General features: G+C 43.6%; 1 protein-coding gene across 16 annotated transcripts in view; it reads left to right on the forward strand.

The window, feature by feature from the left end:
• NRG1 (neuregulin 1) overlaps positions 1–15,110 on the forward strand; it is a 500,813-nt gene that overhangs the window by 314,406 nt on the left and 171,297 nt on the right. The window contains exon 1 of one of the 16 annotated variants that reach the window (XM_080986789.1): positions 4,526–5,087. The exons of 14 other annotated variants lie outside the window; for them this stretch is intronic. In XM_080986789.1, coding sequence (XP_080842915.1) covers positions 4,940–5,087 — 148 coding nt within the window. In that variant the 5' untranslated portion in view covers positions 4,526–4,939. Of the gene's footprint in view, positions 1–4,525; positions 5,088–15,110 lie in introns of those variants that run through there. One more of the 16 variants, XM_080986809.1, reaches the window with a different exon arrangement.

Consider the following 15,110-nt stretch of genomic DNA (forward strand, 5'->3'; position numbering starts at 1 on the left):
AAGCATGCATCACTCCTCGTTCAGGAATTATCTTAGAAATCTGAAGATGCTGACATCATTACTGTTCTTATGACAACAAGGAACATACAATACGCATGCAATACTGGTCACTTCTTTTCTGAAATCACTTGAAGTTAATCAGATTAAGGTGTCAAAGAACTTGTATTGCTATCAAGATTTTATTCTCTTAGAAGCCAGTCCGCTACCTTCCCTTTCTAAAGGGTGATGCGGATTTCTTTTCACTATTTATTTACCTAACTAGGAGATGAAACAAAACTTGAAAAGAGACAACAGTGATGTCAGATCACTGCTAAAAGTGTGTAAACTGCCATAGTTGTAGTCTTTTCAGCTACTGGCTGCCAATATGCTCCCGGACCCAAATCAAATGACTTGGGGCCCAAATACTTGAAGAAGTGACTCTCCTTGCCACATCAAGCCTGATGATATGCTGAGAGAGTCCTGCTAGTGGTCCTGTTGATGAATGAAGAGTAGTGTGCATGCGTTTGTGTGTTTATAATGTATTGCAGGGCCTTCTTGATGGTGGCACCCAGGTTATGAAATGCTATCCCCCAGGAGGTGTGATTGGCTTCCTCATTAGATAGTTTTCAATGAAGCCTTGAGACAGATCTCTGCTCAAATCCTTGACTTTACTCATGAGTCTTGTGCATTGTTGCATTTGTTTTATGAACTTCCATTTTAATTTTTATTACTGGTTATGTGGTTATTGCACTTATTGTATTAATTTTCTGACTGCTGCCCTGGGATCTTAATGAATGCATGGTGGCTAATAAATTGAGTAAATAAGTAAATAAACTCTAGGCAAAAACTGAAATACTTGTAAACCTGTGATTGTGGCACCAGGTGAATAGGTATTTTGCATGTCCATCTAAGAATGGTATTGCTTGCTTTCCACATGATTCTTCTATAATTGCTAATGTTCACAAAAGCTGTACTTCAATACACTAACACAATGCAAAGGAGTGGGTTACAGAATCTCTTTCAACTACCAACATATGGCCTGGTTCATAGGATGCGTAGCAAGATTAAAATCTGTTGCACCTAACAGAAACAGCTCATTCTAACATGGGAGAACTTGCTTTTTTGAGACCTTGGAGTGCGGCCCTGCAAATATTTACATGTGAACTAAACAAATGTCTTTCTTATACAGAGCTTTGGATCTAACCCAATTTGTGGGATGCATGATCAGGATCTACCTGTGTAGATCCTATATAATTTCTGCTAGCCTGTGGGGCTTCAGGCGATGGGGGCTAATCAGGAAAACAGCATGGGAAGAAAATATTAACCCACCCCCAGCACTACAGCCTCAAGCCTGTTCACACACACCAGAACACAACCAGGTGATCAGCTTTTATAACAAACAAATCCTAATTTCCTGATCAGAAATATCCTGACTCACATCTAGTTTGCATGCAGCATAGCCTTAGGTAGTAGTTGGTACTACTGCTTTTATTCTATCTCACCTAAGTTTTGTGTTAATATTTTTTATTGATTGTAGTTGTTCTTAAGTGTTTTATTTTGTAGTTGTAAATAGTATGGTTGTGGGCTTTTTAAAGCCAGCTAGAGAATAGTAATAATGGGCAGCTGTGCAAATTTAATAAATACATTAAATTAAATTACAGTGGTACCTCGGGTTACAGACGCTTCAGGTTATAGATGCTTCAGGTTACAGACTCCGCTAACCCAGAAATAGTACCTCGGGTTAAGAACTTTGCTTCAGGATGAGAACAGAAATCGCAGCGGGAGGCCCCATTAGCTAAAGTGGTGCTTCAGGTTAAGAACAGTTTCAGGTTAAGAACACACCTCCAGAACGAATTAAGTTCTTAACCCGAGGTTCCACTGTACTGGGATAAATTGATCCATGAAACAGCTCTGTATAGGACAGTTTTATAAATAACTTTAATCAATAGGATGGTTCTGTGAATGAGGCTCAGAATCTTGGTATTTTCCCAAAAAGAATACTTTTTTCTCCTGTGCTTTATTCATGTTAGACCAGGCTTCCTCAGCCTCAGCCCTCCAGATGTTTTTGGCCTACAACTCCCATAATCCCTAGCTAGCAGGACCAGTGGTCAGGGATGATGGGAACTGTAGTCTCAAAACATCTGGAGGGCCAAGGTTGAGGAAGCCTGTGTTAGACACAGCAAGTGATATACCACCCTAATACAATAGAAAACGACAGAGATAACCTTGCTGCAGGGGACAGTTCCCTCCTCCTCAATCCCCAGTAATGTGTGCTGAAATTGATGTGTTGAAGGAGGGGGGAGAAATACCGAGTAAAGCTAGCTTTCGGTGGTTAGGAATTCAGAATGGAACAGGAGCTGCAGAAAGGACTTATTAAACACCTTGCAGTGTTGCGTAGGTAGGTTACTGTGAGAATATCAAAACGTATGAAACAGTTATACTTGTTGGAGCAATTCTGTCATCAATAAAGGTGTTCACCCACATGCATCATTAATAGGATTGCACTTCAAAGCTGAAATTCTAGAGACAGGAAGTACCATAAGTATCCCTATTTTGGTTCAGGATGAAATCCACGGGGGGGGGGACAAAACTTTTCTGCCCCCACCCCAGTATGCCCAAAGAAACCTCAGCTGGGATCCATGATGTCACAAAACGGTGCCTTCTGGAGACTTTATTAAGCATGACGGTTGACCCACAGGTTCTAAAGCTCCCTTGCTCCCCTGTAACACCCACAAAATTGGCACAATTTTATGCAAGAGAGTGTGTGTTCGGGTGGGGAAAGGAAATTCTACTAAATTCTACTAAATGCATGGAAATTTCCATGCTGGGATGAGAGAAGATGATGCTGTGTTTAGAGCAACACAAGCATATGAATAAGTTTTTCTAAATACTACAATGTGCCCTACAATAACCCTGTTGCTCAGTATTGCTATCCTCACATAGGGAACCTTGCACTATATGGTAGTCCACCAAGGGAGCTTGTGGTTAAGAAAGTGAACTTTGAAACAAAAGCATTATCTTATTCACAGCTCACAAAAATCTCCAGTTTACACTGGGAAGTGTAATATTGTTACTCTGATTCTGTTCAATGATTGAGGCTTGTTCTAAATAAAATCATGTGAATTGCTGCCTTGGCCAAAAGGCAATAGTAGGTGCAGGTCTTCTGGCCTGATCCAGTTAGGCCTCTAAGATTTCCCCTAAAAGACCAGACTAGATGAAACAACCCTTCTCTGTCTTTAAATTTTGGTCAAGGGCAGAGAAGAGAACTGGACAGCCCTACTGTGCAAGCAGAGAGTGTTCAGACCCTTTCCAGCTCTGCTATTATACCAACACTTTCCCACTTACCCCTGGGGAAACATGTGTGCCGGGCATGGGTGCCAACTTAAATAAACTATTGGGAGGGAGGGCAATTAAGTCCCACCCCACATAATCGATCACACAATGTGGTACGTGCACACCATTTGAATGGCAGTGCCTATCTACTTGCGGGGAGGGGCAGCCCCATCAAATATTTTATTGGGAGGGGACGAAGGGTATAGAAAGCCAGGTGACAGTGGCCATCCTCACACCCATCTCTCTAGTAATACCAGCTAAAGAACAACAAGGCCCCTGGCATAGATTATATTCCTGCAGAACCTCTGAAGACCAACATTGGGTGGTGGGCCCCCCTGCTGGTGACAATATTCTCCCACATTGATTCAACAGGCCTATTTCCCGAACGGTGAGCCGAGGAGATAATCATCCCAATTTATAAAAAGGGCCCCACATTGGACCCAGTGAGTTACAGACCTATTAGTCTTTTACCTATACCTAGCAAATTATATGCAAAACACCTCTATATCAAATTAACTAGTTGGATGGACGCTGAGGCCATCTCGGCAGAGGAGCAAGCTGGATTTAGGCAAGGCAGATCTACCATAGATAACTGTTTTGTCTTAGCACATCTTATTGACAAATACGCCAAGAAAACCCGTGGGGTCTTATATGCAGCCTTCATTGATTTGAAGGCTGCTTTTGATTCAATTTCTCTAGCAATACCCAATGACAATATTTTATTTCAGATGGAGAAGCATTCAGTCATGTGAGACCCCTGCATTCCGACGTGACAGCCAATACACGGGTCTAGTATGGGGGGGAGAGAGAACTAGGCCCGTGTCCTGTTAGGTTGTACTACTTTTTTGTTTACTTACTCCAGAGTGTTGGGGGGGGGGTAGGAAGAGAAGAAGAGACCCTGGCTAAGAAGCAGCGCCCCCCCCCCATCACTGCTTTAAGAACTGCCTTATCCAGCTGCAACTGAAACCACAAGGTGTTTCCCTCGGCATCAGCCGGAGCGCGTTTCACATCAAGCCCAGCCCAGCGTCGCTTTCCAGGCGCAGCTAAGGCGACCTCTGCCGGGCTCTGCCTGCCTCGGGAAGAGCGGCCCGCCGCTGCCGCCCCTCCCCGCCCGCCCGCCCACATTCCCACACCCTCCTTGCCCCCAGGGGCTGGACGAGGCTCCTCCTGTCCCCGGCAAGCGGTGCTTGCCTGCCTGCTTGCGTGCGTGTGGGTGCCTGGGGCGGGCAGAAAGGAATCCCCCCCACGCAACTTTTCCTTCCTCCTCTTCCCTCCCTCGCTCCCCCTCCAAAAAGAAAAAAGAAAAACCCAAAACGCGGAGGGGGGGCAGAGTTTGAAACCAAGCAAGAACTCCCTGCGCCGAGTTTCCTCTCTCGCAGCAGTCGGAGGGATGGGAGCCAGGGCAGCAGAGTGAGAGCCGCCGAGGCAGCTGCGGGTGCGCAAAGAGGAGCGGAGGGCTCAGCCACCCCCGAAGTGAAAGCGGAGAAGAGCCGAGAGAGGAAACTTCTTCTCCCTTTGCCCCGCCGCTCTCGGCTGGAGGATCGCTCGCTCCGTTCGCGCGCCGTCGCCAGAGACCAGCGAAGGTTGCGAAGGCGCAGCGGCGGCGGCAGCAGCAGCAGCGCTGGACATGAGCGAGTCGCGCCGCCGGGCGGCGGGGAAGGAGCGCGGGGCCGCCTCCGCCTCGCCGCCGCTCGAGGGTCCCGCGAAGAAGCGGAGAGGCAAGGGCAGAGGGGGCGCCGGCCGGAGAGGCGCCGCGCGCGAGGAAAGCGGGCCAGGTACGTCTTCCATGGAGGCGAGAGAAGGAGAGGTGAAAGGAGGCTGGGATTGAGCACACAGGTGGCGGCGAGGGGTAGCTGCTCCGTCCCGGGGGGGGGGTGCTCTGAGGGCTGAACCACACGTTAACTTTCTATCTCTCCCCCCGGTCCCCCCAAAAAACTTTTCTCTTTCCTACTCCACAAGCCCCTCTGGGGGGTAGGAGGCGAGAGAGCTTCTGCTCCCAACTTTTGGGGGAACCCAGTGCTCCCCCCTCCCGTGAGCGTCCCACACTCTCCTTCGGCCTATCCCTTTCTACCAACATTGCTGGGTCTGTGGAGATAATCGGTTCCTCAAGTCATAGTCCGCCTGCAGCTGCGCGCCTAAGTCAGGTGCCCGACCAGGTGGCGAAGGAAACCAGGCGCGCGAGGTTATCCTCGCTACTTGGCAGGACAAACGCAGGCGAGTAGCTCTAGGGAGCTGCCGCACGGATCCCATAGGAAGGGGTCGGCTGTGATAAGGGGCGATGTGTATTTACCCTTTGATACGACTCCTTTTCCTCTTGGATTGAGGGATCATGTCTGAACAAGTCCGGTTCTCTTCTCCCCACCCCCACAGCCTAGCCTTCCTGCGTACCTTTTAAGCCACCAGCCCTAAAGTAACTCGCTAGGGAGCAAGCCACGTTGCACCCAGCAGAACTTTTGATTACGCATCCTAAGGATTGCGCCACACAGGGACAAGGAGCCAGGGAACGTATTCTTACCCTTCAGCATCTTTCAGGTATCTGGTGCATAACACCTGGTACAGTTACCTCACCTGGATGCATTGCCATCATCCCATAATGTGCTCTAGCCTCCCTTCTGCATTCACAAAGTGATAAAAGTATGAACTGATCACATTTGCTACCTGCCCTTTCCCTTTATGAGCTCAGGGCAGCGTGTTTGAGATTATCTCATTTTGTTCCTTTAGCCCCATGAGGAAGATGGTGACTTGGACAGGCTTACCTGTGTGGCATAACTCAATGTGGGATCTGCCTAAATCATACTCGGAGGAGACCCTTTGAAATTAATGGACTAACAAGTCCAGTTACTTCGTTTGATTAGGTCATGACTCTTTTAGGTCCATTGATTTCAGCTGGTCTACTCTGAGTATGACCTAGCATGATCCCATCTTTAAGGATTTTGACTCAGGCCTTCCATAGTCAACAGCTTCTACTATGCCACTCTTGACTTTTCTCCAGTTTTTATATATTTCTCTGGATGAAGTAGGAAGAGTATCTGATTACGCATGCAGAGCCACAGGTAGCAGCTCCAATTTAATTAGCACAGAGTTACAGAAAGGTGTGGATTGTGTGCATGTGGTGTGTTACTCCAGCTGCTGAGGGCACAAAGTGGACATTGCCATATCGATGCATGCTTTTGGTTAAAGTTTGGACTCTAATAACTGGATAAATGTGGAACAAGAGGAGACTGATCATTCTTAAGAACTGATGAATTAAAAACCACCAACACTGCCTCTCTTATACCCATTATATCCATTAATACTTTGCTAGTGGCATATAAATTTTGCATTAAAAACTGGGCTAGAGCACTGCAAATGCTACACTGTTGGGACTCTTCCAGAAATAGTTCTAGCTGCACAACACCTGTAATGTGCTACTGAAAACACTGGTGAGATTCAGCAGTCTTTTATTCAAGAAAATACATGGTTTTGTGAGACTATAGGATCTCACAAGTCAACTGACACCATAGTAGACAATAACGCTGGGGAGGAAACCGGCTGAAACATTTACTTGAAAGTTAGTCCCATTAATTTCAATGCTTTTACTTCAGACAAGTGTGTTTAGGATTGCAGCCAAAGTGTATTTCATCATTTCCAGTGAGATACAAAATCAGTAAAGTGATCCTCAATTGGATTGACTTCTGTGTGACTTTAAACCTTGAAAAGTCATAACTCCAACATAATTTTGCAGCATGCTCCCTTGAGTTCAGTGAGACCCCTCCCAGGATTGTAGCATTAGTCTGATAGAGAGAGCTGATGGGGTAGTTAAGCATGTGAGCGGGGAAGTCCTTGTTTGAAATCTCACCTCAAACTCCTGGTAGCCTTGGAGACACAATATTCTCTCAGCCTCAGCCCTTCATTTACAGTATGGAGATAATACGGACCTATCATGCAGGACTGAAATGATTTAAGTTAAGCACTTTGAACGTTTGAAATGTGGCATATAAATGTGAAATACCATTTTTATATTTTGTGTATTGTATTTCCTGAGGCCAAAAACAGCACTTGCCCTTTCATTGGGTTTATTCTTAATTTTGTCAGGTTCACAGATGTGGATTCCAAAATATGTTAACTTAAGGAAGTTCATCTGACCCCTCCTTCACCCTCCAGTCCCCTAAAAAGTCCCTTTGTAAGGGGGGGGGGCTCCCAGAGCAATGCAGGAAGAGGAACGTGCTGGGTGGCAGGAAGAGATGGGAACTTTCCATCCACGAGCTTCTTAGGAGCTATGCCACAGTGTGACTTAAAATCTTATTGTGTGACAGCCCAGTCCTGTGAACATTTACTCAAAAATAAGGCAAACTCTGCTCAGGGTAGGTAAGCAGGGTTTCTGTCGGCAGACAATGGAGTTTAGAAGTCACACGATGTCAATCTCCAACGTACTGGAAGTTTGATAGGAACCGTATCACTGAAAAACTGTTTAATTGTTGTGGTCCAAAGCTTTATAACTTACAAGGCTGGGGAAACCTAATGATAAAAAGTAAAGCTGCAAAAGGAGCTGCCTTTTAATTTAGAAATTCATAGATCTGCTCACAAATCCAAGCCCCTTTTTAGGCATTCAACTTATGGTTAACACCAACGCACAAACAGAGAGTCAGGTTGTACTGAGTAGCCCCTGCCACTGGTGTATGTGTAATAGGCTGAACATCTGGAATGAGATACTTTGGTGTCTACAGACTGCCATGTGATCTGGAATCCCAATTGCTTAGGTTCCAGATTGTATAGAAGCTTGTTTAGGAGAAAGCTACTACTCACTTCAAGGGACGCAGGTGGCACTGTAAGTTAAACCACAGAGCCAAGGACTTGCTGATCAGAAGGTCGGCGGTTCGAATCCCCGCGACGGGGTGAGCTCCCATTGCTTGGTCCCTGCTCCTGTAAACCTAGCAGTTCAAAAGCATGTCAAAGTGCAAGTAGATAAATAGGTACCGCTCCGGCAGGAAGGTACCGCTACGGCGGGAAGGCGTTTCCGTGCGCTGCTCTGGTTCGCCAGAAGCGGCTTAGTCATGCTGGCCACACGACCCGGAAGCTGTACACCGGCTCCCTCGGCCAATAAAGCGAGATGAGCGCTGCAACCCCAAAGTCGGTCACGACTGGACCTAATGGTTGGGGGCAACCATTTACCTTTACCTTTACTACTTTACCTTTACTACTCACTTCAGTCACTTGGACACAGAAACACCCAGAGGAGGGTCTGAGGTAGGGTGGTCCAATATGTGGCCTTTTTTTTTTTTTTAGGCAGCCCTTGGCAACATTTGTCAACCCCCTCCCAGCCCTTGTGCTGCCTTCTCAAAGCCAGGTGAGCAAGGCACTAGGCTTGGGGAAAGAGGCATGTGGACTCCTTAAAGCCTAGTTAGCATTTTCCTAGCTTTGGAAGGAGGCAGAAGCGCTCTAGGCCCTTGCAAGGAGCCTTGCACTCCTTCCTCAAGTCTAGCGCCTTGCTTTGGGAAGGAGGTGAAAGGGCTGGGGGGGAGTCCAATTTTGGCCTCCCCCCCCTCCCCCCAGCGATACAAGGCAGTGTGCAGCTGGTGGGTTCCGTGTCAAAGTACTCTTGCAGCCCACTTGATATGAAAACTTGGACCACTCTGGTCTAAGCAGTGCAACCCTACTTCTTGCTTATGTATTGGTGTTAACCTTTAGTAGCATGGCCAGGTAGGTTCATGTCTCCAGCACTCATCACTGAACAACTTTGAACTGGCAGTTTCTTGTCAAATAATGAAGGGGATATATAGATATAGATATAGAGATAGAGATAGAGATATATAGATAGGTATAGATAGATATAGATAGATGGCTTTCGTTGTGCTCTGTTTAATGTAAATCCTAAATTGGTCGACCAGTGCATTTAGAGGTGTTTTGAGACAGACTCCCAGTAGGACCAAGCTGTTTATATTAATGCCAGTAAGTATATGTAAATATTATGCCAATAGATGGTCACTATAGAGGACTTTGGGGAACACTTCTAGATAAGGAGCACTTTTTAATGGAGTTTTCTGTTTAGGAACAGCTTTGCAAGATAATGTTGTAAAATACTGCCCTCCCCTGTTGTTTTCTCAAACTGTGTTAATGTAATAATGCCAGCATTGCAAAAGCCAATATGCCATTGTACTAGGTGGTAAGCAAATCCATGGGGACAAGTAGATTTGATCCTGAACCTAATATACACCTATAATCTTGTTTGTTTTGAGGAAACAGTATGTTACTAAATACTTCTTTATATTAAACAGAGGCGGGAGAGATGTCACTCTTTTGCCTTAAGCAGCTTTTAAATTGTAAGCTGAAAATATTTTCAGATAGTATTTTTTATTCTTCTTCTTAGGTTTCATGATATCATTTTCAGGTGACGGCAACAGATACTGCTGCTAAGTAATTAAATCTATGGAAATAAAGTTCTGAAATAAGCAAGCTTATTTAGAACAGCAGTTTATATATACTCTGTGTTTTTAAGAAGTGCAAGGCAATGGAGAATTAACCATTAAGAAAATAGAGTGGGTTATTAGATAGGATACAGTATTGTATATATGGAAGGAGGGACCATTATACAAGGAATGCAACTACTTATCTTCAGAAGGTTGAAAATCACAGTGTAAAAACCTTTAAAACTAAAAAAAGATACGCAATTAAGATTAATCAGACAATAGAAAAATTCAGCGATTTTATCAATCTGAAAAAAGTTAATAACTCAGATTTAAGCCTCCGTTCTAAATCCATCATTTGGAAGTAAGTCCTGATTTTAGTGTTGGTTTGAGGTCAATAGCGTGCAATAAACAAATGAGGCAGTTCTAAACCCTTGCTGTTTCTGCAAAAGAACAACAAACAAGCTGTAAATTCTTGACAATGCTTATAAAACCTTTGTTAGCCACAGATAAACAGTTCAAGTTAGATACGTTGAAGCTAGAAGGCAGTGCAATAGTTTGAGAATAGGATAATTTGTATTGGGACATCACTCCAAATTGATCTGAATGCTAATGTTACCCAAGAAGATGATCTATTTTAAATTGATAGTTCTGAAGGCAGGTGGATGTCAGCTTGTAGTTATTCATCTTTGGACATGACATGGTATGCTCAGATGGTTTGGTGCATGCAACCTTAGCCATAAAGTGGTCCTAGAACATTATCAGATAATGTTTTGAAAGGTTTGTTGAGTGTTCAAGTAGGAAGGAGACTTGTCTCTCTTTTTACAGTAATTTTGATTGATCTACAGCTACAATATTTCTAAACAATGTACATAGGCTTTACAGATGTACCTAACCACAGATGCTAGCGTTGGTACACACACATTTTCATTTATATAAATAAGGGAGCATTATAAGTTCATGTAAGCAAAAGAGACTAACAAACTCATCTAGTTATCCCTGAATACAGCTGTGCTTTTGCTGTCTTCCAGAACTGAGTAGGGCATCTCATATGTACATAGTTCACAGGATCTCACCCATTCAAAATACAAAAGAATTAAATACTTTTTCTAAGCAACTGAAAGCTAATGACTTGTGCCAAGTTGCATCATTTGCTCAGTTTTATGTACTAGCATGGTCAAGTGTACTCAAACGCTAAACTTAGTATTAAAAAAAAACACCAAAAGCCTATGCCTGTTTTAACTATAAACATATTTCTTTCCTTTTGAGGGAGAGGGAAAGATTAAGTATCATTAAATATGACACTCTAACGGCACTGCCTGATATTCCAATAAAACTGAAGAGGGGAAATCTGACATAGCAGGTGAAAGAGCAGACTGCTGCAGGGGCCTAGTATGAAAGAATACTTTGAAAACATTGCATTTGAAGTTGTATACCTGTTGTATCCATCTGGGCATATAATGTGTTTGATAGATGCTGTAATCCAGACAATCCATTTATGCATGCACAAAACACTCTGCACGTGCATAAGAATATTTTTCTTCCTTTTTTGACCCAAGATCCTCACCTCCCACTCATGTAAATGTTACAAGGACTTCACAGTACTACTAAATGGGAGGGGATATGTTCTATCAGAAAAAAAGGGAACTTGCTTCACACATGGCCTTTCTTGGGCCACAGCCATTCCTAGTTAGCATGCAAGTTCTCTTTTCTTTTAGCTTGTCCTGTTCGTCTGTGCTTAGAGGATTTCCTTAAAATTGTAGCCATCAGCTTCTGTATTCCTCTTGCCAGTTGTTTCCATGAGATTCCTGGTTCTCTCCCCAAGATGAAATGTAATAGTTGTGGGGAGGTGACACACCTTTGATTCTGCCAAGAGTTACAGGAATTACTGAAAACACATATATCCCAGGATATTCAGGTAAGCAGAGATTTCATTTGTCATCTCAAATTCTTAAATCTCTTCAGGCATTCTGGAAATATATCATGTGAGAGAGGCTGTCGGAATGTGTGTGCTAGGAGCATTGCTCTCTCCTATCTGGGAGCCAGTGCGGTATAGTGGTTAAGAGCGGTGGACTCGTAATCTGGTGAACCGGGTTCGCTTCCCCGCTCCTCCACATGCAGCTGCTGGGTGACCTTGGGCTAGTCACACTTCTCTGAAGTCTCAGCCTCACTCACCTCACAGAATGTTTGTTATGGGGGAGGAGGGGAAAGGAGACTGTTAGCTGCTTTGAGACTCCTTAAGGGGAGCGAAAGGTGGGATATCAAGTCCAAACTCCTCCTCTTCCTCCTCTTCTTCTTCTTCTTCTTCTACTACTAACAACACTCTCTATGAGTTGGAAGATGACCGTATGAAATGGGAAGCCCACTTCTGTTTGTGTAAGGCTCCCCATGTGATGTTCAACTCTGGATTTTCTACAGTTCTGCACCATGTGGGGAGCTGCCATAAATACAGGAGGATTCTTGCTTGCACTGGCACAAGGGTGGAGCCAGCACACTCATCTCCTTGAGCTCCCTTCATGAGCTATGTTTTTGAATGCCTGAATAGACCTTGAGCATTGTGTGTTTCTATTTGTAGGGTTGTCATATGTCCGGAATATTCCAGACACAGCCGCCGGTATTTGGCCCTTGTAAAAAGCTCGACAACTTTTGTGTCCGGGTTTTCCCTTTTTGAAATACGGCGACCCTACTATTTGTGCCTTTATTTGTTGTATTTCAAGTTATTTCAGTGACACAGATATAAGGGGTGGGATTCAACTGGGTTGTTGCATGCGTGGAACAAGGTCCATTAGATTCAGTGCCCCTCGCACCTCACCCTTTCAAACTCCTGAGACCCCTTTATTTTGTGCTTTGGGGAAAACCCCACAACAGGCTTAGGGAGCATGTGTGGAGTGGAGAAAGGGGAAGGTTTCATTGCAAAAGAGGACCTTGTTCCATGTATGCATGCTCCACTTGTCCACCTAAGTTCTTTAAACTCATTTCTTAAAAATACAGTTTTCTTTAGACAATTGGGAAAAAGTCACTTTAAAAATTGCAGATTATACATAGATTTTCTTACTCTGTTCCATTTTGAGATCCTTTTGGAATATGGATTAATAAAGGCATTCAGTTATTTATTGGTGGCTTCCTAACTATCATGCAGACACTCCCAAGTAGTAAAATGTGCGTTGAAGAAGACTTGAGTTCCACACAGCTCTCTCTACAGCTGACTGAGCAGAGAAACTAGTCATGTGAATCCATCCATAAAATGTCTATAAAAAATTAACTTATGAATCAAAGGTGATGGTTAATAAAACCATTTTTGTAGGCCTTGGAATTGTTTGGTCATTTTACGTAACGGGTACTAGGTAAGGGGCACTATCTCAGGTTCAGTGGAGCTTGAGTTTCATTGAAATCAGTGACACATGACATAATGCCGTACATATGTCACTGTTTGAGAAAGCTTGCACTTAACTTTTCCTTCATCTTCATATATGAGATTATATGATAGTATAGGGCACATTCCAAATATTTGATGTAATATTTCTAGGACCATTTGCAAAAGCAGAGATATTTAGTGTAGTCGTCAGCAGTCACCACTTCCAGACTGAAGTTTTCTTCTTTCCTCCCCTGCTAAGCTACTCAGTTAGGGAGTGGTGGCACGTTGGAAGTGATTCTGGGTTACAGCAGTTCCTTTCTGTAGCTTGATACCTTATGGAAGGGGAGTTCTCCATTGTTCCACCTGTTCATTCAGCACAGTGCAAGCAGTAGATAGTCTGTGTGCATCTTCTGTTGTAGTACTAACAATTTAGGAAGAATGTAAAACCATGAAGACACCCCATTAACTTTCTTATTCCCTAGAAGTCCTTTGTGGGCCTTAACACATATTGTGTTAGTTTCCCCCCCTTTCTTTTTTGTTGACTTCTTCCAGACAATGGATGACCCACCTAGCTACTTACTCGAAAAAGTTTCAAACCTACCCATCCCCTCTAAGAGGTTCAAGATAAGACCTTATGCTCTAATCAAGCTGGATATCAATTTTGTCCACCATTACTATAGACCCACATATTTTCTGTGACTCTTTCTATATTGAAGCAAATGTTCATGTTCTCTTAGGCATCTACCTGTTTGTATGCAAGAGAGAGGAGACATAGTAATCAAATGATGCTAATTGTGGCAGCGTATCAGCAATACCTCTTAAGGACTAAGCAGGATGGTAGCGTATGGATTTGTATGCAGACCTGCAGTTGATACAATTTTTAGTGGAAAGGATGCATACATATATTTGATTCATGGCTAAAACTGTTCATTGTAGCAGGTCAATAAAAGACTTCGGTTCTGTGTTTAGTATTTTACTCCTGTTTGCTATAGCAATCTTGAATTAAACATTAGGTTACACAACATTGTTATACAGTGGTACCTCGGGTTAAGAACTTAATTCGTTCTGGAGGTGTGTTCTTAACCCGAAACTGTTCTTAACCTGAGGTACCACTTTAGCTAATGGGGCCTCCCCGCTGCCGCCATGCCGCTGGTGCGTGATTTCTGTTCTCATCCTGAAGCAAAGTTATTAACCCAAGGTACTATTTCCGGGTTAGCAGAGTCTGTAACCTGAAGCGTCTGTAACCCAAGGTACCACTGTATTAGGTGTGATGGCATAAGATACAACTCTGACTTTGTGAGGCAACAGCTCCTTTCTTACAGAAAATATGCATGCATGGTCAACAGTAGTCCAAAGGGGGAGAAAAACCAACTTCTAAGCACTTTTCTGAATTGGTAGTAGTACGTACACTGAAATAAATGTCAGACTTTAATGTGAGCAAATGTAGAAGCAGGGTTTGTTGCTGTGTTTTATTTGTTGCTAATACTTCTCTTGCCCTCAAATGTTCTTGAACAAATGGATTTAGCTTGGCTTGTTCTTAAATCCGGAAAAAATTGTGTCTCCATTCAATGGGACATATTAACACTTGTAAGTACAGGTGGCGGAAAAACTGAGAGGCTTGGAACTGCAAATCAGTTGACTCCTTCTCTCCAAATGATATCATCAAACTGTTATTCTAACCAAGTTTGTAAATAAGCTCAATAGTTTTGCTGGGTATCTTTGAACTTTAGCAGAGTGCCCAGTATAGGCAGTTAAGATTCACAATGACTGGTTCTGGAACTGTATATGCTAGATTTCTGTAGGTGCAGAATTGCATATATGCTGCAGTTCTGTACGTGTATATCTCACAACAAGACCCTTTGAATTCTGAGCAGATACGTACAGGATTACACTGTAACGGTTTCAAATTTTTAGCCTCAAGGAGAGGGTATACCAAATCATTTGCTAAGAAAAAGCAGCCTGTTGAATTGACAAATACACTTAAGCCTATAAACATAATTCAGTGTTTTCTACTTGTGCCACAAATAAAACTTAGTAAAGAGGTTCTTATAATACGCAAA

Source organism: Podarcis pityusensis, assembly GCF_964106645.2.
Source record: "Podarcis pityusensis genome assembly, chromosome: 17".
Taxonomy (NCBI): Eukaryota; Metazoa; Chordata; class Lepidosauria; order Squamata; family Lacertidae; genus Podarcis; species Podarcis pityusensis.